Here is a 20,677-nt window from a genome sequence, read left to right on the forward strand (position 1 = left end):
CCTTTTAGAGTTGTCCCACAGACCCTGTATATTGTTTTTTCAGTCTTTGTTCTCCTTGCTTTCCAAAGATTCCATTGCTATGTCCTGTAGCTGAGATTCCTCAGCTGTGTTGTCTTCTAATAAGCCCACCGAAGGCATTCTTCATTTCTGTTACACTATTTTTAAACTTGAGCATTTCTTTTTGGTTCTAATATGGATTTCCATTTCTCTGTTTACACTGCCCATCTCTTCCTGCACAAGAAAAGTTTATCCATGGATCCCTTAGCACACTAATCACAATTGTTTTAAATTCTCAGATAATAAGATTTTTCACTACCATGTCTGTTTCTGATGTTCGGCCTATTCCTTCAAATTGTGTTTTTTGGAGTTCCCATTGTGGCTCAGCCAGTTACAAACCTGACTAGTGTCCATGAGGATGCAGGTTCAATCCCTGGCCTCACTCAGTGGGTTAAGGATCCAGTGTTGCTGTGGCTGTGGTGTAGGCTGGCAGCTGCAGCTCAGACTTGACCCCTACCCTGGAAACTTCCATATGCCACAGGTGTGGCCTTGAAAAAAAAAATTGTTTTTTGCCTTTTGGTATGCCACATAATTTTTTTCTTGATAGCCAGACATTCTGAACCAGGTAAAAGAAACTTCTGTAAATAGGCTTTTAGTAATGTGGTGGTGAGAAGGGAAAAGTTTATGGTCCTGTGATTAGGTCTCAACCTTTTAGTGAGCCTGGGCCTATGGACTGTGAACTTCATAAATTTGTTTTTTTCTCTCCCCTTAGGTGCAACAGAATGGCCAGAGTGGATCAGTATTGGCTATTTCCCTCTCCTCAGGTTAGTTAGGCTCCAGCTAATCTCCCCTGAGGAAAGAACTTGTTAAGAACTGAGTGCTCTTACATATTTCAAAATGGTTCCTTTTCCCTTCTCTTCACCAGAACTATGAGAGAATTTTTCTCTGATATTTACTATAGGAACCTGGTTGAGCCCCTAAGGTAAATCTCACAATACTGTGAGCACCCCCCACCCAATCAATGACCAGGTTCTCCTAGAGTTTTAAATTCTCAGACTTATCCACACCAAGCCTCCAGAAATTCATCAATTATAGTTCAGGTTTTCTGACCCCAGCACTGGTTCCCACAGGGGTTTCTGCTCCTTAGTCACTGCTTCTGTATGACATGACTCCCTGTATTTGCCTATTTGTCTCTCCAGTCTTGGGGGTAACAGTTTTCTCTGTGTCCTCCCCTTTCTCACTGATCCAAGAATAGTCGATTTTTCCATCTGTTCAGCTCCTTCCTTGTTAGGACCAAGTAGTGACTTCCAAGCTCCTTACATGTGAAACCAGAAGTGAAATGTGTGTTTTTAAGTAAAAACACAAAACAAAACAAAAGACATGAATCATCTCAATAGACACAGAAAAACAATCTGACAAGATCCAACATCCATTCATAATAAAAACCTTCAACAAATTAGGAATAGAAGAGCACTTCTTTAACCTGATAAAGCCCATCTATGGAATACCTACAGTTAACATCATATTTAATGGTGAAATATACTTTCCCACTAAAACCCAGTGCAAGATAAGACTGTACATTCTCACTACTTCTATCTGCCATTGTACTCAAATCTAGCCTTGGCAATTTGGCAAGAAAAAGAACTAAAAGGCATCCAGATTAAAATTAAGAAGTAAAACTGTCTTTATTCACAAATGACATAGATCTTATATATAGAAAATGCTAAGATATCCACTTGGGTGGGGCGACTACAAGAATAAAGAAGTTCAGCAAGATTATAGAAAGATCAAAGGATACAAAAGCAATACACAAAATCAATTATATTTCTACACACTAGAAAAACAATCCAAAAATGAAATTGAGAAAATAATTCAAGAAGAAAAAAAGAAAACAATTCCATTCTCAATAGCATAAAAAACAACTTAGGAATAAGTTTAACAACAAAAAAAAAGTGCAATTCTTGGACGGTGAAAATAAGACATTGTTGAAGGAAATTCTGAAAGATTTAAAGAAAGAGAAAAATATCCCATGTTCATAAACAGGAAGGTTTAATATCACTATGATGGCAATACACTCCAAACTGATCTACAGATTCAAGGCAATCATATCGAAATCCCTGCTAATTTTTTTTTAACAAAGGCTGACCTAAACTGATCCTAAACTTCTTATGAAAATGCAAAACACAAAGAATAGCCAAAACAATCTTGAAAAAAGCACAAAGATTGGAGACGCGCACTCCTACAAACACACTACAAAGCTACAGTAATCAAGACGGTATGGTACTGGCATAAGGACTGACATACAGATCAATGAAATACAATTGAGAGTCCAGAAATAAACTCAAACATTTACGGCTAATTAATTTCTAAGGAAGGCGACAGACAATTCATGGGAAAACAACAGTCTTTTCAATAAATGGTGCTGGAACAAGTGCATATCCATGTGCAAAATGAATTTGAATGCTTACCTCACACCATACATAAATATTAACTCAAAATGGATTACAAACCTAAATTTTTTATCTTTTTAGAGCTGCACCTGTAGCATATGCAAATTTCCAGGCTAGGGGTCAAATCAGAGCTGCAGCTGCCAGCCTATGCCATGGCAACACCAGATCCAAGTCACATCTGTGACCTTTGTCACAGCTTGCATCAACACCAGATCCTTAACCCAGTGAGCAAGGCCAAGGATTGAACCCACATCCTCATGGATACTAGTCGGGTTTTTAACCCACTGTGCCACGATGGGAACTCCCACAAACCTAAATTTAAGTTAAAATTACAAAATCCTTAGAAGATAACAAGAAATAGGGAGTTCCTTAGTGGTCTAATAGAGTTAAAGAACCAGAATTGTCACTGCTGTGGCTTCAGTCACTACTGTGGTACAGGTTTGATCCCTTGCCTGGGAAATTCTGCATGCCAGGCAAAAAAATTTTTAAAGTTTAAAAAAAAAATGAGTAAATCTTTGGGACTTTGGGTTAAGCAAGAACAACACCCAAAGCAAAAGAAAGAAAAAAATCTGATAAATTTGTCTTTATCAAAATTAAAAAATTTTGCTTTTCAAAATGAGTTCATTCTCATATTTCCAATTCAAACTTAATATTGCAGAGTTTCTACTTAGCTTTCTTGCTTTTATAAGTGTGTATCTTCTAAACTGAAAATCTTGGTTACTGACATTGCTATAATTACATATATTTTATCTTAATATAAATAGTGGTAAAATTACAATACCAACATTTTTTAATAACAAGATAACTCGTAGTTCCCATTGTGGCCCAGTGGTTAATGCATCCAACTAGTATCCACAAGAGAACGAGGGTTTAATTCCCTGCCTTGCTCAGTGGGTTAAGGATCTGGCATTGCTGTGAGCTGTGGTATAGGTCACCGAGGCAGCTCAGATCCCACGTGGTTTTGACTGTGGCATAGGCTGGCAGCTACAGCTTTGACTGGACCCCTCACCTGAGAACCTTCAAATATCACAGATGCGGCCCTAAAAAAGAGCAAAACATAAATAAATAAATAACTGAATGCAATTTAAGATTGCTTTGCTGCTCTTCTTTTCCTAGGATGTGGCCCACTTACAATATAGTCAAAATACAAGGATTTAGTGATACTAAAAATAATTCCTTGTGTGATTATAGCATGAACTTAATATAGTCAGGTTCATCTGTTTTCAATTTTTAAGTATTGCTTTGTTCTTTTCTTTTTGATCTAATTTTGTTTCATAATTACATTATACACTTATGTGGTTTCAAGAAACATTCAGATAAATCCTAACTTTCATTCCTGTCTCCTCTAATCAGTTGGTTCCCCCTACTCCATTAGTTACCACTTTTATTAGTTTTTGGTCCATCCTACAATTGTTTTTTGAAAACCTGAGGAAATTCACACACATACCCATTTCCCCCATTCCTTCTATAAAAAAATAGCATACTATAATCCCTGTCCATACCTTGCTCTTTCACATAATGTATCCTAGAAATAACTCCATGGCAATATTAGCTATCTTCCTCAAACTTTTTAAACTAAATAGCAGTAATTCACTGTGCAGTTACACCATAATTTATTCAATTAATCCCTTTCTGATGAGCACTTTGATAATTTTTAGTCTTGCTATTACAAATACTGTTGTAATAAATAACCTTATTCCTGCTTCATTTTGTACTTTTTGCTAGTGAGTTTTGAGACAGAATCCCAGAAGTGGGATTGCTAGTCAAAGGATAAATCATACAGAATTTTTCAAGACATTACTAACTTCTCCATGAGGTTGTTCATTTCTAATAATCTTTTCACTGTTGTCCATTTTTGACCACCTACAACTCATTCTCCATTGTATCCTATAAAATACAAAATGGATCATATTACTCTTCTGTTTAAAATTTCAATGGCTCTTCACTGCATTAAGAATAAAATCCAGGAGTTCCCGTCATGGCACAGTGGTTAACGAATCCGACTAGGAACCATGAGGTTGAGGGTTCGATCCCTGGCCTCGCTCAGTGGGTCAAGGATCCGGTGTGGCCATAAGCTGTGGTGTAGGTCACAGACTCGGCTCGGATCCTGCGTTGCTGTGGCTGTGGCAAGGCCAGCAGCTGTAGCTCCGATTAGAACCCTAGCCTGGGAACCTCCACGTGCCGCTTGTGCGGCTCTAAAAAAAAAAAAAAAAAAAAAAAAACAAAACAAAACAAAACAAAAGAATAAAACCCAATCTTTTCAAAGTACCTGTAAAAACTTAGATGATGTGGATCCTTCCTCTGTGTATCAGTTAGCATTAGGTTTGGCTATATGATCAAGAGAATAAAAGCAAAAATAGCTTCAACAAGATAGAAGTTTATATCTCTAAGTTTGGAAGAGACCATCCAAGGCTGGTATTGGAGTACAGCTTCAAGAAGTCCTTAGGGTACAAACTCTCTCCAGGCCATGCTCTGACATTACTGGGACCTGACCCTCAGCCCAGTGACCTAAAGCAGCTAGAGTACCAGTCATTATGTGTTCCAAGCAGCAAAATTGGAAGAGTAAGAAAAGGGCAAGGGGTACATGCCTGCTGTTTTTTAAGGAAGATTCCTAGAAGCTCTGCATGACACTTCTATTTATATGCTATATGACTTAGTCATACATACCCATAAGAAAGGCTAGAAAGTGTCATCTTTGTTCTGGGCAGCCACATGTCCAGCCACAAATTAAGAGACATAATACCATGGAAGAAGTCTCTGCTGCACAACCTCTTTAGCTTCATCTCATACTACTCCACCCTTATTCACCATAATCCAGCCACACAGATTTCCTTTATTCTTCAAACAACCCAAGTTCTTACCATCTCAAGGCTTTTGCTCTTGAAGTTTCACCTGAATAGCACACACTTCCTCAGATCTTCATACAGCTCATCCTCTCTTATCATGCAGGACTCAGCTCAAATGTCACTTTCTCAGAGACCTTCTTTGTCAATTGTATATAAAGTGGGCCCCAACCCACTCACCCTTTGTCAAACTGCACTTCCTTATTTATAGTATTTATCTCCATCTGAAATTATTTCTTTTGCCTTCCTCTTCTCTAATATAATTTCCACAAGACAGGGATCTTTTTTTTTTTGTCTTCACTGTTACATCCCTTATTACCCAATACAATTCTAAGTGCACACTAAGAACTTAATATTAGTTTAATGAATGAATATCTGACTCGAAAGCCCCTCTTTTCTACCTCTGTTCCTAGTATATGTGAAATAATATGCCACTCCAGAAGTTAATATTTGTTTTTGAATGATAGAATATTAGTTACTTTCTTTCAAACAAGATTTAAAAAAAACACTGTTTTTAAAGTAAAACAAAATCCTCCTCTACTCATAGTTAATAAAAAGAAGAGTTTTAGATATGACATCTTGTGCAAATCTAGCTTGATCTTAATAGTTTTCATCTGTAAAATAAGAGTTGGTTAACATTAATTCACTTACTCTACAGATATTCACCACACACTGTGCTAAAGCAAAATTAAGGACACAAAAGTTAAATAATATAACTTCTGCCCACAAAAGAGGTTCACATCTGCCTTTCAACTCTACGATTTGTATGACTCCATATAATTGTGGTATAACCTTTATGCTAGAGAAAAGCTTTTAACGTCCCATTCTTGGGACGTTAAAGGCCTATCACCAAGACATTGATAAACAATTGCTTTGTTTTAAAAGTGAATATTTAATTAAACATTGCAGTAAGAATTGAACATTATTTTAAAAAAAGCATATTAGTGGCTTGAAAATATATAGTAATTTTTAGTTCCCTTTGAAGAGGATTTTTGACTGCCAGTTTTCTACCACAAAATGATGCTAGGAAAATGTCTGTAGAAGACAGAAATTCTCTCTTAATGCAATCTAAAATGCTTAAAATTAGGGATTAAAGTTTTTAAAGATGCAAAGAAGGAATATTCAGTATCGGACATATCTCATTTGAATGCTAAAAGTTTGAAATAATAAACATTACATTTTTTTTCCAGCTGTACCCATGGCATGTAGAGGTTCCCAGGACAGGGATCGAATCCATGCCACAGCTCTAATCAGAGCCAGAGAAGTAACAATGCTGGTTTCTTAAATGTTGAGCCACAAGGGAACTCCACATTATATACTTTTTAGAAAGAGGGTCAACAAATTAACAACTCAGCATGTTCTAGAGACTGGTAACCCAGATGACTAAGACTGTTACATGAGTGCCTGGCCGTGGTTCATTCACTTCCACATTCTCAGTTCTTCTAGCTTCTTCTTGGTTTTCATCTGGGTAACTCCAAGGCTCTGTGAGGAAAACAGATGCAGAGACAGATGCCCATTTCTCTCACAGTTCCTTTCAGCAAAGCAACCAGGCAGAAAATCAGTGAGGAAAAGGTATACAATCCATAACTTATGGTCCCCACAAGTCCTCACTCAATTTGAAAAATTGCCAGTTCTGTCAAATATGCCAATACTCCAATAAGGTATTTATGACACAAAATCTGAAAGAAAAAAAAAAGACATTTAAAATTAAAATATAATTACAATAAAGCAGTGTAATATTTGATAAATATTCTAGGCTTATTTTAAATTCCATATCTATAAACTAAGATATGAACATGAACCCAAACCATTGTCATTTTATGTTAAACAGATTTTAATGAAGATGACTGACTTTAATAAATTTATAATTTTATTTAATGATGCTTAGAAGGAATTAAAGACTAGAGTTCTTTTTTATCTTGGCTCAACAGATGAACTATCTGCCTAAGGAAAAAGGGGTATCTATGAACCCCTTGGACTTATATGCAAATTGAGTATTTACATTTTCTAGAAAGAGTTCCATAGCTTCCTTCTTCTCAAAGGGATACATGATTCCAAAAGTGTCTTGTGAAAACTAAGCAGAAACAGAAACCTGGTTAATACATTAATTTCAGACTTTGAGAGGTAGTACAGTGCTGTAGTTAGAAGCATAAGCTTTAGAGACAGATGTTTGGGTTCAAATTCCAACTCCACTTACTAGCTGTGTAATCTTGGGAGCCTACTTATCCTTTGTGCCACAATTTCTTCTTTATAACCTTTGCAAACAGGTTGTTGTGAAAACTAAATGAGACATTATGTGTAAAATGCTTAATAATGCTTGGCACAGTTAGTGCTTAATAAATGTCATCATCATGGCATTATTTGAACCTGGGAGCCACAGTTATTATCTTATGTAATTAAGAGAGGCTCTTAGAATAGACCAGATAAAACAGGACTACTCTTATATTCATAGATGGATAAGAGCACTTTTATATAAAGTTTTAAAATGTAGTCAGTTTACCAGTAGAATGTGAACACATGGAATAAAATTTAAAAATATATAAGGACATCATGAAATTGAATTCTAAGGTGACAAAATATACATTTCTTTCTTTATAATGTCAAGCTAATATGGTATAGTACAATCTTTCAAATTTATTCCTGCAAACCACAGTAAGAAATTTAATAGCATGACCTAGTACAAGCAAATTTATATATATATCCTTACCACATATGATACACTCTCATTTTTATATTTTCTATTCTATTTCTTTTGTTTGTTTTTTAAAACTGGTCTTGCCTCATCAAAATTATTTCCAAACTTACTGCTGCATTGTGATCTCTAGTTTGAAACACACTAATACAGTACTTATAAGAGTGTGAACTTCTTGGAACGTAAGAGATAAGTGTTTAAATTTTGACTCTTCCTTTATTAAGCTATCTTGCACATGTGACATAAACATATCTTGACTTAAGTTTCATTCTTTTAAAAATAAATGTTCGACAAAAACATCATTCAGAGTTCCCTGGTGGCCCAGCAGTAAAGGACTTGGTGCTGTCACTGCTGTGGCTTGGGTTACTGCTGTGGCACAGGTTCCATCCCTGGCCTGGGAACTTTCCCATGCTGCAGAAACCATACACACACACACACACAGAAAAACCCTTAACTACAGGGCTGCTCTAAAGATCAGACTTAAAGTATGTTAAACTCCTAGCACTGTGACAAGACCAATGTTAAATGAGTGTATACTGTGACTATATTTTAAGTATTGTATTAGTATAATATATTCAAATATATTTAGGTGCCTATTCTCAGTTTATTTCTGATACTTCTAATAAGGACCTCATAGAGAGTAAAACAATGTCTCTATTATTTCTTTCCCAGTAGAGATAGAAAAGCCTAAAACATAAAGATGATGTTTTAGTTCTTTGTTTCTACTGTAATTTTCTTTCTTTTTTTTTTAGGGCTGCACGCACCACATATGGAAGTTCCCAGGCCAGGGGTTGAACCAGAGCTGCAGCTGCTGGCCTATGCCATAGCCACAGCAATGCCAGATCCAAGCCATATCTGCAACCTACACCACAGCCCGTGGCAGCACCAGAGCTTTAACCACTGAGCAGAGCCAGAGATGGAACCCATGTCTTCATGGATACTAGCCAGGTTTGCAACCACTGAGCCAGAAGGGGAACTCCCTCCACTATGATTTTCTTATTTAACACACAAAATCCTGTTACTCTGATAATTATTTTTTATTTTTTGTTTTTTTTCTTCCTTTTGTAGCCACACACGTGGCATATGGAAGTTCCTGGGCCCAGGGACTGACCCGGAGCCACATCTGCAACCTGTGCCACAGCTATGGCATTGCCAGATCCTTAACCCACTGTGCTGGGCCAGGGATTGAACCAGAAACACCATAGAGACAAGCTGGATCATTAATCCACTGTGCTATAGCAGGAACTCCCAATAATTATTTTATTTAATTAAAAAATTTTTTTCTTTTTTTTTTTTTTTTTTGTCTTTTTAGGGCCGCACCTCATATGGAGGTTCCCAGGCTAAGGGTCCAATCAGAGCTGTAGCTGCCAGCCACAGCCACAGCCACAGCCACACCAGATCCGAGCTATGTCTGTGACCTACACCATAGCTCACAGCTATGCCAGATCCTTAACCCACTGAGCAAGGCTAGGGATGGTTTCTTGTCGGATTCATTTCCACTATGCCGTGACGGAAACTCCCCAATAATTATTTTAAGTGGAGGACAAGAAGCAATTCTGAAAGTTTCAAAGTTACTACAGAATAATTCATTTTATTACCAAAGTCTATAACATATGGTTCCTTCCACTATAAAGCTGCATCTAGAAGGCTGAAGACTTTTTAGTAAACCATTTATAAAGCACAAAATAAAATCTCTCTAATGCCTTGAATTGGCAGATATTCTAATATTTCTTTTTTTTTTTTCTTTCTTTCTTTTTTTTTTTTCTTTTCTTTTCTAGGGCCGAACTCGCAGCATATGGAGGTTCCCATGCTAGGGGCTTAATTGGAGCTGTAGCCACCAGCCTACACCATAGCCACAGCAACTTGGGATCGAGCCACGTCTGCGACCTACACCACAGCTCATGGCAACGCTGGATCCTTAACCCACTGAGCGAGGTCTGGGATCAAACCCGCAACCTCGTGATTTGTAGTCGGATTTGTTAACCACTGAGCCATGACGGGAACTCCCCAATGTTTCTTAAATGAGGTTCACCTTACATTGTAAAAACTATGCAACAATAAGGAAAAATTACTTAGCTAGATTCACTCAAACTAACCTTTATTTTTCCATCAGTATGTGCTGAAGCTACAGACGTTGAAACACGAACCAATCTTGTGGCTGATAAGTGAATTTTGAAATGCCTATGGAAGTGTGAATAAAGGCAGTCCATGAATAAGTCAACTTCCTCCTGGGTAACTTCCCCAGGTGTTTTGTGGACACTGTCCCACAAAGCTTTTGCATCTTCTGGATGTATGGCATAAGAAATGTCCAGACTTTGAGGGCTACAGGGTACAGACCAAAGAAATTCAGTAGTAGCCATATAACGGTCCATTTTGCATGCAGTCCACATAGCAGCCATCCAGGAAAGGTTAAATGCGTTGATTGCTAAGGGACGGAAATAACAGTCAAAAGTTTTCTGAAACCAGGTTCCAACTATTGCTGTATTAGTCTCTGCTCCATTTGCAAGGAATAAGGGTAGACAGGTGAAATCTTCTGAAACAGTCTCAAGAAGACTGTCTCCAAATATACAGCAGAACCAACCAGTCCACAACACTTTACCTTCTCTGTGCTCAGATGGCAATTGTGATTTTGATAGAATCTATGAAGAAGAAAAATCATTCATTAAATTCAAAAGTTACATTTGTACTCGTACATTTATTTCTAAAAGTACATTTTCTCATTTAGTTTTGGGTTTGTTTTTCTTTCTAGGGCTGCACCCATGGCATATGGAAGTTCCCAGGCCAAGGGTTGAACTGGAGCTATAGCTGCCAGCCTATACCACAACCACAGCAATGCCAGATCCCCGACCCACTGAGTGAGGCCAGGGATCGAACCCGCATCCTCACAGATACTAGTTGGATTGGTTTCTGCTACGCCACAACAGGAACTCCTAAAAGTACATCGTCTCAACATTAATAAGTACATTTAAAAATAAGATTATGTTGTATAACCACCAAAAACCACACAGGGAACAGTCTCCCTGATCATTCCTAAGGTTTATCATGTTATTTGACCTTTTACCTAGTACTCCTATTAGGATATGGTAAATGGCAAGATCTTGGTGCAACCAAAATTCACAAAAAGGATGCCAATATGGTATAAGCAGTACAGTATCCTGAAAAAAACTCAAACTCTCAACTCTAAAGTAAAAGGGACTGGGAGTTCCCATCGTGGTGCAGTGGTTAACGAATCCGACTAGGAACCATGAGGTTGCGGGTTCGGTCCCTGCCCTTGCTCAGTGGGTTAACGATCCAGCATTGCTGTGAGCTGTGGTGTAGGTTGCAGACGCAACTCGGATCCCGAGTTGCTGTGGCTCTGGCGTAGGCCAGTGGCTACAGCTCCGATTCGACCCCTAGCCTGGGCACCTCCATGTGCCGCAGAATCAGCCCAAAGAAATAGCAAAAAGACAAAAAAAATAATAATAATAAAATAAATAAATAAAAAAGTAAAAGGGACTGTTAAAAGGTCACCAAATCTAAAGTGCTTGAATTATTCCACTGAGGAAAGCATTACTATTTCGTAAGGCAGTTCTTTCTACCCACTTAAAATATTCTTTCATATGTTAAGTCACAGAGTTTCCAACCACTAGTCCTGATTTTCTCCTTATGTGAATATAGATGAAATCAATCTGTCTTCTGCAGAGAAAGGCCTTCAAATATTTGATGATCCCTATCATATATACCACCAACTTTAATATCTCCAGTTTTCTCCACCATGCCTCCTATAACATACGTTCAAGTTCTTATACTAACTGGACACTCTTCTCTGAAATTCATCTGCATGGGAATCATTCATAAGAACATAATTATTTCAAAAATGTATGATTACAGGAATGTCATCATCATCAACCTAGATTAATATAATCTTAGACTACAGGTAGTTTTCTGGTTTTTAGTTGACAGCTTTACATAAATTAGCTCTACATACTTTTTTTTTTTTTTTTTTTTTTGCTTTTTAGGGCTGCACCCATGGCATATGGAAGTTTCCAGGCCAGGGGTCGAAACGGAGCTATAGCCACCAGCCTACACCACTGTCACAGCAATGTCAGATCTGAGCCTCATCTGTGACCTACACCATAGCTCATGGCAACACCAGATCCTTAACCGACTGAGCGAGACCAGGAATCAAACCCACATCCTCATGGATCCTAGTCAGGTTCATGAACCACTAAGCCATGAAGGGAACTCGCTCACATACTTATTTTCGCTGTTAATAAGTAAATCCCCCCAATCTATATTAAGGCAATGAACTTATCCCTATTAAAATTTTAATCTCTTTAGATTTGGCCCATTGTACCATCCATTTAGATCTCTTAGAATCTTGGTTATAGGTTCCAAAAGATAGAGTAATCCCCTCAAACTTTAAATTTGTCAATTGCACAACAAACATACCTTACAGATATTCAAAGAAGTTTAAGTTTGACCTGATAAGGTGAAGATCACAGCCCTATACTATATCCCTTTAGAGATGATAATTTAAACAATTACTTTTACCATTTTTCTCCTTTTTCAGGAATTTGAAAGTTGTAAGAGAATTAAACTCAGATATAGTATGTCCATCACATCTTCATAACCTATGAGGTCTGTAACCCTGTCAAGAAATAATATTTAGGAGTTTCCGTTGTGGCGCAGTGGAAACGAATGCAACTAGGCACCGTGAGGTTGTGGGTTGATCCCTGGCCTTGCTCAGTGGGTTAACGATCCGGCGTTGCCGTGAGCTGTGGTGTAGGTCCCAAATGCAGCTTGGATCCCGCGTTGCTGTGGCTGTGGCGTAGGCTGGCAGCTACAGCTCCGAGTGGACCCCTAGTCTGGGAATCTCCATATGCTGCAAGTGCAGCCCTAAAAAGCCAAAAAAAAAAAAGAAAAAGAAATACTATTTAATCTAAAAATTATTAGGACACTCTACTAGAAATTCAAGAGGTCGTTTCTATTCATCACAAGAGTATTTGCTTGCCTGATAACATGCAAAGCATATAACTTCTTTAGGCAACAACTGTTCCACTTGACAGAGACAGCTAATTACCTACCTACCCAGTATCTACTTTTCTTCCACAATAATATAGTGCTTTTACTTTGGGTGGCAAAGTATCCACTAAAAAAATTGTTCTAGTCTCCCTTCCAAATGGGATGTGACGAGAAGTTTTTGATCTCACCAACTCTCAAGATTTCATTAAAGATTTACTTGGTGGCAGGCATCCTGTTTGCCCTTCTCATCTTCCTCCTACTTTTTGCCTTAAACTTACACATCATATTAGAGCTCTAGGAGACAACTTACATTACAGTGGAACCATAACGATGGAAGCCATGCACCAAGGATGATAGGGAAGACAGGAGGAACTTAGATTATTAATAATTTCTTGAAGGGAGTTCCTGTTGTGGCTTGCAGAAACGAAACTTACTAGTATCCACGAGGATGCAGGTTCAATCCCTGGCCTCACTCACTGCGTTAAGGATCTAGCATTGCCATGAGCTGCAGTGTAGGTCACAGACGCAGGTCAGATCCTGCCTTGTTGTGACATAGGCCAGCAGCTGTAGCTCCAGTTCAACCACTAGCCTGGAAACTTCCATATGCCATAGGTGCAGCCCTAAAATTAACAAAAAATTCATGAAGCATTTACCAGTCTCGAATGGCTTACTTCCAGACACTTTTTTTTTTTTTTTTTTTTTTTGCCATTTCTTGGGCTGCTCCCTTATCACATGGAGGTTCTCAGGCTAGAGGTTGAATCAGAACTGCAGCCACCAGCCTACACCACAGCCGAAGCAACTCAGGATCTGAGCCTTGTCTGTGACCTACACCACAGCTCAGGGCAACGCTTGATCCTTAACCCACTGAGCAAGGCCAGGGATCGAACCCACAACCTCATGGTTCCTAGTCAGATTCATTAACCACTGAGCCATGACGGGAACTCCACAGACACCTTTTTTGTAAAACAAATAATCCTCTACTATCTTTAATTAACTGTTATTTAGACTTTTTGTTATATACAACAGAACCTAATCCCAGTAATCCTGAGATCCTTGCCAATACCCATGATCTACATGAGGAGTCAATAAACCTTTTCTACAGAGGGCCAGATGGTAAATATCTTAGGCTTTGCAACATACTCTACTGTTGTAGCACAAAAGCAGCCATAGACAATATATAAACAAATGAAAATGGTTCTATTCCAAAAAAGCCTTACTGACAAAACCAAGCAGCAGGCCATATCTGGTCTGTAGTCCATAATTTGCTGACCTCTGATCTATACAAAAAAATAAAATTTCAGCTGTTTCAGAATGTGTCAATGACTAAAATGAGTTAACAGCAGAAAATGTAGCAAGCATAAATAAAATAGATCTGGTGTCTTAATAAATCAAAGCATAGTCACGTTACTTTTATACATAACGTGCATAGAGTAAGGAATGTAAAATTTTACATTTCTGAAAGTAACCTGCTGTGATTTATCACAATATATAATGATGTTACTTTTTTGCTAAAATTCTACTTCTAGGAATTTAATCCCAGTAAAAAACATAGAATTATAAGGATATATTTATAAAAATGTAGAATTCCTAATGACATGAGTAACAATCTACAGCACTGATTATTAGTAAAAAAAGGCATAATGGGAGTTCCTGTCGTGGCTCAGTGGTTAAGGATCAGTGGGTCAAGGATCTGGCATTGCCGTGAGCTGTGGTGTAGGTCGAAGACGTGGCACAGATCCCGAGTTGCTTTGGCTCTGGCAGAGGCCAGCGGCCACAGCTCCAATTCGACCCCTAGCCTGGGAATCTCCATATGCTGTCAGTGTGGCCCTAACAGACAAAAAAGACAAAAAAAAAGAAAAAAGAAAAAAAGGCGTAATGAAAAGTATGGGCGATTAAGGATCTGGTGTTGCCATGAGCTGTGGTGTAAATTGCAGATGCGGCTCGGATTGTGCATTGCTGTGGCTGTGGTAAAGGCCAGCAGCTCCAGCTCCAATTTCAACCCCTAGCCTGGGAACCTCCATATGCTGCCAGTGCAGCCTAAAAAGACAAGAAAAAAAAAAGGTATGGGTGATATGATCACAGTTTTGATACAGACACTCAAGAGATATATGCAGGTTCATGACGGAGTCTGTAGTTTCCTTATAATGTCTTTGTCTAGCCTTGCTATTAGCGTAATACTCGTCTCATAGGATGAGTTAGGAAGTATTCCCTCAGCTTCTCTATTCTGAAAGAGATTGTAGAGAACTTCCTTAAATGTTTGGTGGAATTCACCAGTGAACCCATTTGGACCTGCTGATTTCTGTTTTGGAAGGTTACTAATTATTGACTCAATTTCTTTAATAATTACAGGCTTATTCAGATTGTCTATTGCCAAACTGATGTATACCAAATGTTAAATTGGGGTTTTTAACTTACTTCATACATTTATGTATTCTCTAAGATTTCTAAAATAAACACGATTATACTGTAATATGAAAAAAAACTATTAAATTTGGCCATATCTAATTGCTATAATTTGGTCAACAACACATGAAACAGGTTATAAATCACAAGCTTAAAGAATTTTAAAAACAGTAAGAAAATATCACAATTTCTAAACCAAGAAAATGAAGATTCTTTTCTCCTAAGGAGCAAGTACTGCTTATATAACATACCTGGACAAGAAATGCTTCAGGGTCTTTCTGTGTTCCTTTCATTCCTAAGAGAGTAGAGAAAATCACTTTGATGTTGAAGTCATCTCCCACTTCCACAGCAAGTCCTTTTTGCTTTTCAGCAGCAATAAATGCATTCAGAAGTTTAGAATACTCTTTGAAATTAGTATAGGAGAATTTATATAAGGGAGTTAAACTATATAAAGTCCATTGTTTATGCAGAAGGAATGCAACCCTTTGAGGATCAACATCTTCCTAAAAGAAAAAAAAAAAAAATCAAGACAAAGAAAATGTAAGAATTAGGAAACTTTAGTAAATAATACCTTAATCATAGTACTTTGAATATTTAGTACAAATCTATTCCTGGGTGTACCTGATCTTTGCACTCCAGCCAAACTGGAGTTTGCAGGACTCTGAAGAACCCTGCACAGGTCTTTGCATCTGCTACACCTTCCTTTTGGAATGCTCTTCCCAGGGTGTTCACATGGCATGGTCCTTTCTTTCATTCAGGACTCTGCCCAAATGTCACTCAAAGACCAACCCCTCTAAAGCAGCACCTGCACCAATTCCTCCAACTTTGCCACTTTTTAAAAAAATTTTTTTATTATAGTTGATTTACAGTGTTCTGTCAGTTTCTGCTACAGCAAAGTGACCCAGTAATACATATATACACATTCTTTTTCTCACTTTATCCTCCATAACTTTGTCACTCTTTATCTCCTTAACATGCTTTCTTTTTTTCACAGCTTTTATTACTATCTGACATTATGTATTTGACTTTTATTGTCTTCACTTTTAGAGTGTGAGTTTGATGAGAACAGGGATTTTGCCTATTTTATTCACTACTGTATCTCTAGCACCGAGAACAATGTCATCTGGAACACTGTTCAATACCTATTAGATGAACAGTTATGTTTCACTTTTAGAAACATCAAATTAAAGATTTTAAAAACAGTAACTATTCTTGAAGTATCCAATTTGAATGGTTTTAATTAAGTAATTTCTAAAATTGTTTGGCAGTGGAGTTCCCGTCATGGTGCAGTGGTTAACGAATCCGACTAGGAACCATTAGATTGCGGGTTCAATCCTTGGCCTTGATCAGTAGGTTAAGGATCCAGCGTTCCCGTGAGCTGTGGTGTTGGTTGAAGATGTGGCTCGGATCCCGCATTGCTGTGGCTCTGGGGTAGGCTGGTGGCTACAGCTCTGATTTGACCCCTAGCCTGGGAACCTCCATATGCCGAGGGAGCAGCCCTAGAAAAGGCAAAAAAAAAAAAAAAAAAGGAAATTGTTTGGCAGTAAACTCAGTCCATCACTCTAATTCAGTAGATTAATTAAAAAAGATACTTGGGAGTATTTTGGCCAAGCACCATTAGAATCACAGAATCATCAAAAATAAAAACACTTGGAATTCCCATTGTGGCTCAGTGGGTTAAGAACCTGACATTGTCTCTATGAGGATGCGGGTTTGATCCCTGGCCTCGCTCAGTGGATTAAGGATCTGGTGTTGCTCCACACTGTAGCATAGGTCAAAGATGCAGCTGGCATCCAGTGTGGCTGGGGCACAGGCCCTAGATGCAGCTTGATTTCGACCCCTAGCCCAGGAACTTCCATATCCCACAGGTGTGGCATTAAAAAGAAAAAAAGAAAAAAAACCACTTCATTTATATTGGCCCTGTGACATCACATTTTTGGCGGTCTTCACAGACACTCCCACATAAGCTCCTAGTTGTATCCTGAATTGAATTTTTCTATAGAATCTATACTTCCTGATGGGAATTTTCAGTTTCCAACCATCTTTTGTAATTTCACCACAGTTGTCCACTTGACAAAAAATATTTGTTCTGACTAGAGTAACTCAGGGAAAAGTTATAAACTATTTTCTTATTACTATCAAAAGATTAGGTAAAACTACTTGTATCAGAGAAAAGAAAACACTGAACTGGACATTCCAGTCTTTAATTTATATACAATTTCTGTTTTCCTGTTAAGAACTATCACTTTCATTACCAACACTAGTAATTTCTCTTTAAGAAAGTTTTCACAAAGAAGCAGAATTTTTCTCATTGTCCCAAAGGAAACTAGACCCATGACACAGACAAGAAAACAAAGTTACAAAGAAGGTGTGAGTGATTGATTAGCCAGACTCCTTGCTAAGTGACTCGAAACTACATACCAAACTTGTATTCACTAGAACTTAATTCCATAGTTAAATTTTTAATGTTATATTCAGGGTTTAGAGTTGTTTATGAATGATCAAAACAAAGCATGTTGCCACCAGACAAATCTGGGATAATTAAAACACCAAAATAATTTTGTAAGAAATTAGAAAAATTTGAAAAATAGGAACTCATGAATCCATACTGATAAATAGATAAATAAATGGACTAGAAATGCAAATGGCCTACAATAGAATGCCAAAGGCTGGCTGATAATTATGGAGCAAATAGAGATGGAAAAATCATTATATTGCAACCATTATGATAAAGATGGGACCAGGCAAAAAAAAAATTCAATGGATAAAGGAGGTTAAGTGTAAGACGAAACTTTGATGAGACACAAGATGTTTGTATTTGTATTATCTTAAATATTTGTATTAACTTAAAGTGTCTCCCCATAGACCACTTGTTAGTTACAGCGGGGAATAAAACAGTAATTGAGCAACAACTTGACAGGATGATTAAAATTAACATCACCTATGTGCTACTGGATGTTATTCCCCCAAAAGAACACAACAGCACCTATACAGTATTTCACCCAGCAAACACGTAACTTCAATCTAAAGAAAATATCAAATACCAAATGAAGAATATTCTCTTTTTAAAAGGGAAGCAAGAGAAACATTCTTCAAAAATGTCAATGTCATAAAAGACAAAGAAATGTTGTGGAACCATTCCAGAATAAAGAAGGTTAAAAGATTTATGGTGGAGTCACCGTCTTGGTGCAGCGGAAACGAATCTGACTAGGAACCATGAGGTTTTGGGTTCGATCCCTGGCCTCGCTCAGTGGGGTAAGGTTCCGTCGTTGCTGTGAGCTGTGGTTATGTCGCAGATGTGGCTGGGATCTGGCGTTGCTGTGGCTCTGGCGCAGGCCCGCAGCAACAGCTCTGATTCGACCCCTAGCCTGGGAACCTCGATATGCCGCGGGTGTGGCCCTAAAAAAGACAAAAAAAAAAAAAAAAAGAGAATTTCTTAAAAAAGCAAACAAACATATGGTACTGACAGTGTGAATAATTGTTTGTTTTAGCTGTTTCTCATTTATTTTATTACTTGAGGAGTATGATGACACAAAAAAATACTATAAATAGTAACAAAAATTGAAAAGTTTTGTTCACAGACATTCTCAATTATTGGTAACACAAAGAAATACAAAAAGCATACCTGCTGTTGTGAACACTGGGGGATTTTCCTTCGAGGTGGAGTTGGGACAAATGAAGTCTGCTTCCTGACTGATTCTAATCGCTTCTGCAGAGGGGTGGCACCTATAAAGTAATCTTTAAGCCTTAAAGACGCACTCTGTCTAGGAGTCGATTCTGCTGCATCATAAGAATCCATGGTCTACATAGAAAGAAATAAAGCCAGAATTCTAAACATTAAAAAGTTAACGGATGCTCAAAGTTTCGCTGATACCTCTCCCTACTATAAAGGAATTCTCGGAGTTCCCTTCGTGGCGCAGTGGTTAAGGAATCCGACTAGGAGCCATGAAGTTGCAGGTTCGATCCCTGGCCTTGCTCAGTGGGTTAAGGATCTGGCTTTGCTGTGAGCTGTGGTGTAGGTCGCAGACGCGGCTCGGATCCCAACTTGCTGTGGCTCTGGCATAGGCTGGCAGCTACAGCTCCGATTAGACCCCTAGCCTGGGAACCTCCATATGTTGCGGGAGCAGCCCAAGAAATTGCAAAAAGACAAAAATATAAAAAAAATAAAGGAATTCTCTCTCTCCCTCCCACTCCCTACACCCAAACACGTGCCCCCTACCCCAGAATGCTCATTACCCTATTCCTCATGCCTGTCCAGTTTGCTTCTGCTAACTTTTTTATTCAACCTACTGACAGTTAAGCCTTCTTCTCTGGACTCATCTGACTGACTAAATCCAATTCACGCTGCAGGTTTCATCCCTTCAGGAGAAGCTTCCAAGTATCCACAGAGGAGTTAGCTCTCCAGCCAATTCCTCCAGCCCTTGCAGTTCAGAACACAACTTAGCTGTTTTTCTTGTGTTACGTCCGTGAAGGAAGGGACTCTGACTCAAATCATTTTTGCACACCTAAATCCAATCAACCCAAGCCAATGCTGAGCCCAATGCCAAGATATCAAAGTATCTAAGTACTCTAAAGATAACGACCACACAAAACGTCAAAATATAAAGTTTACTGCCAAGCCTGGACCAATAAAAAAGCATCTTACCCAAAAAATGCCGTAATAACGCTGTCAACCATTCCCTTCACGAATCATTCTTCAAGTCTGTATCCAACTACGTTGAGACTGAAATCCTCTGAAGTAAAAAAGCCGCCAAAACGACAGCTAAAATAAAGTCTGGAGGAACCTCTTTCTAAAGTCCCTCTAGTTCTACAAGTGGGTGCACGACCGACACAGACGGGAGCAGCAACAAGACCTCCGGCTCCCTCAGACGCCAGCCGAGCCCGAGACTTCAGGCCGGAAGAACATTTCCGCTGACCCGGCCACCCAGCTCCGTGATCCTCGCTCCTGAGGAGTCGGCTGCTGCCCGCAGAGGCAGCGGGGCAAGAGACAGTGTGTGCCAACTCGCTTTCTCCACCTGAGCCTTCGGGGGCCAAGGCCAGCTCTGAAAAGCCGCCGCTGAGAAGCGGCAATTTAGCGTCAGCCGCCGCCTCTGTTTAAAATCGTTTCCCGACTCGCTCTGCGGCCGGACGCAGGACGTCTCCGTGGAGCCTATTCTAAGCCGGCGAAGCAACTCTGGTCCCCATTTTAACTGAGGGCACGGGAGCGCACTAAACATTGGTAGCGTTCGCGCTCCTAATTGCGCAGTGTTGCGCTCCGTACGTTACCACCGGCACGAAGCGTTCCTTCA

The 20,677-nt window shown here is 38.8% G+C and overlaps 1 protein-coding gene across 2 annotated transcripts; it reads right to left on the reverse strand.

Moving 5' to 3' along the window:
* Window positions 1-1,657: 1,657 nt before the first annotated feature.
* CENPL (centromere protein L) lies at window positions 1,658-20,503 on the reverse strand. 2 transcript variants are annotated; one of them, XR_014816278.1, is made up of 6 exons: window positions 20,035-20,503; window positions 19,015-19,191; window positions 15,641-15,892; window positions 10,079-10,621; window positions 6,288-6,969; window positions 1,658-2,584 (listed from the first exon to the last, which is right to left on the reverse strand). XR_014816278.1 is itself a non-coding variant. In XM_003357541.5 (5 exons), exons 2-5 carry the CDS (start codon window positions 19,186-19,188, stop codon window positions 6,898-6,900), a joined length of 1,041 nt encoding a protein of 346 aa, XP_003357589.1. In that variant the 5' UTR covers window positions 19,189-19,191; window positions 20,035-20,503; the 3' UTR covers window positions 6,163-6,897. The 2 variants fall into 2 exon arrangements, 1 of the variants encoding a protein (XP_003357589.1); XM_003357541.5 differs by lacking the exon at window positions 1,658-2,584 and having other exon boundaries at window positions 6,163-6,969.
* Window positions 20,504-20,677: the final 174 nt, after the last annotated feature.

Source organism: Sus scrofa, chromosome 9 (genome assembly GCF_054392235.1).
Source record: "Sus scrofa isolate SSC_HxYL_T2T_F1_AM1 chromosome 9, Sscrofa_HxYL_maternal_Yorkshire_Landrace_v2.0, whole genome shotgun sequence".
NCBI lineage: Eukaryota > Metazoa > Chordata > Mammalia > Artiodactyla > Suidae > Sus > Sus scrofa.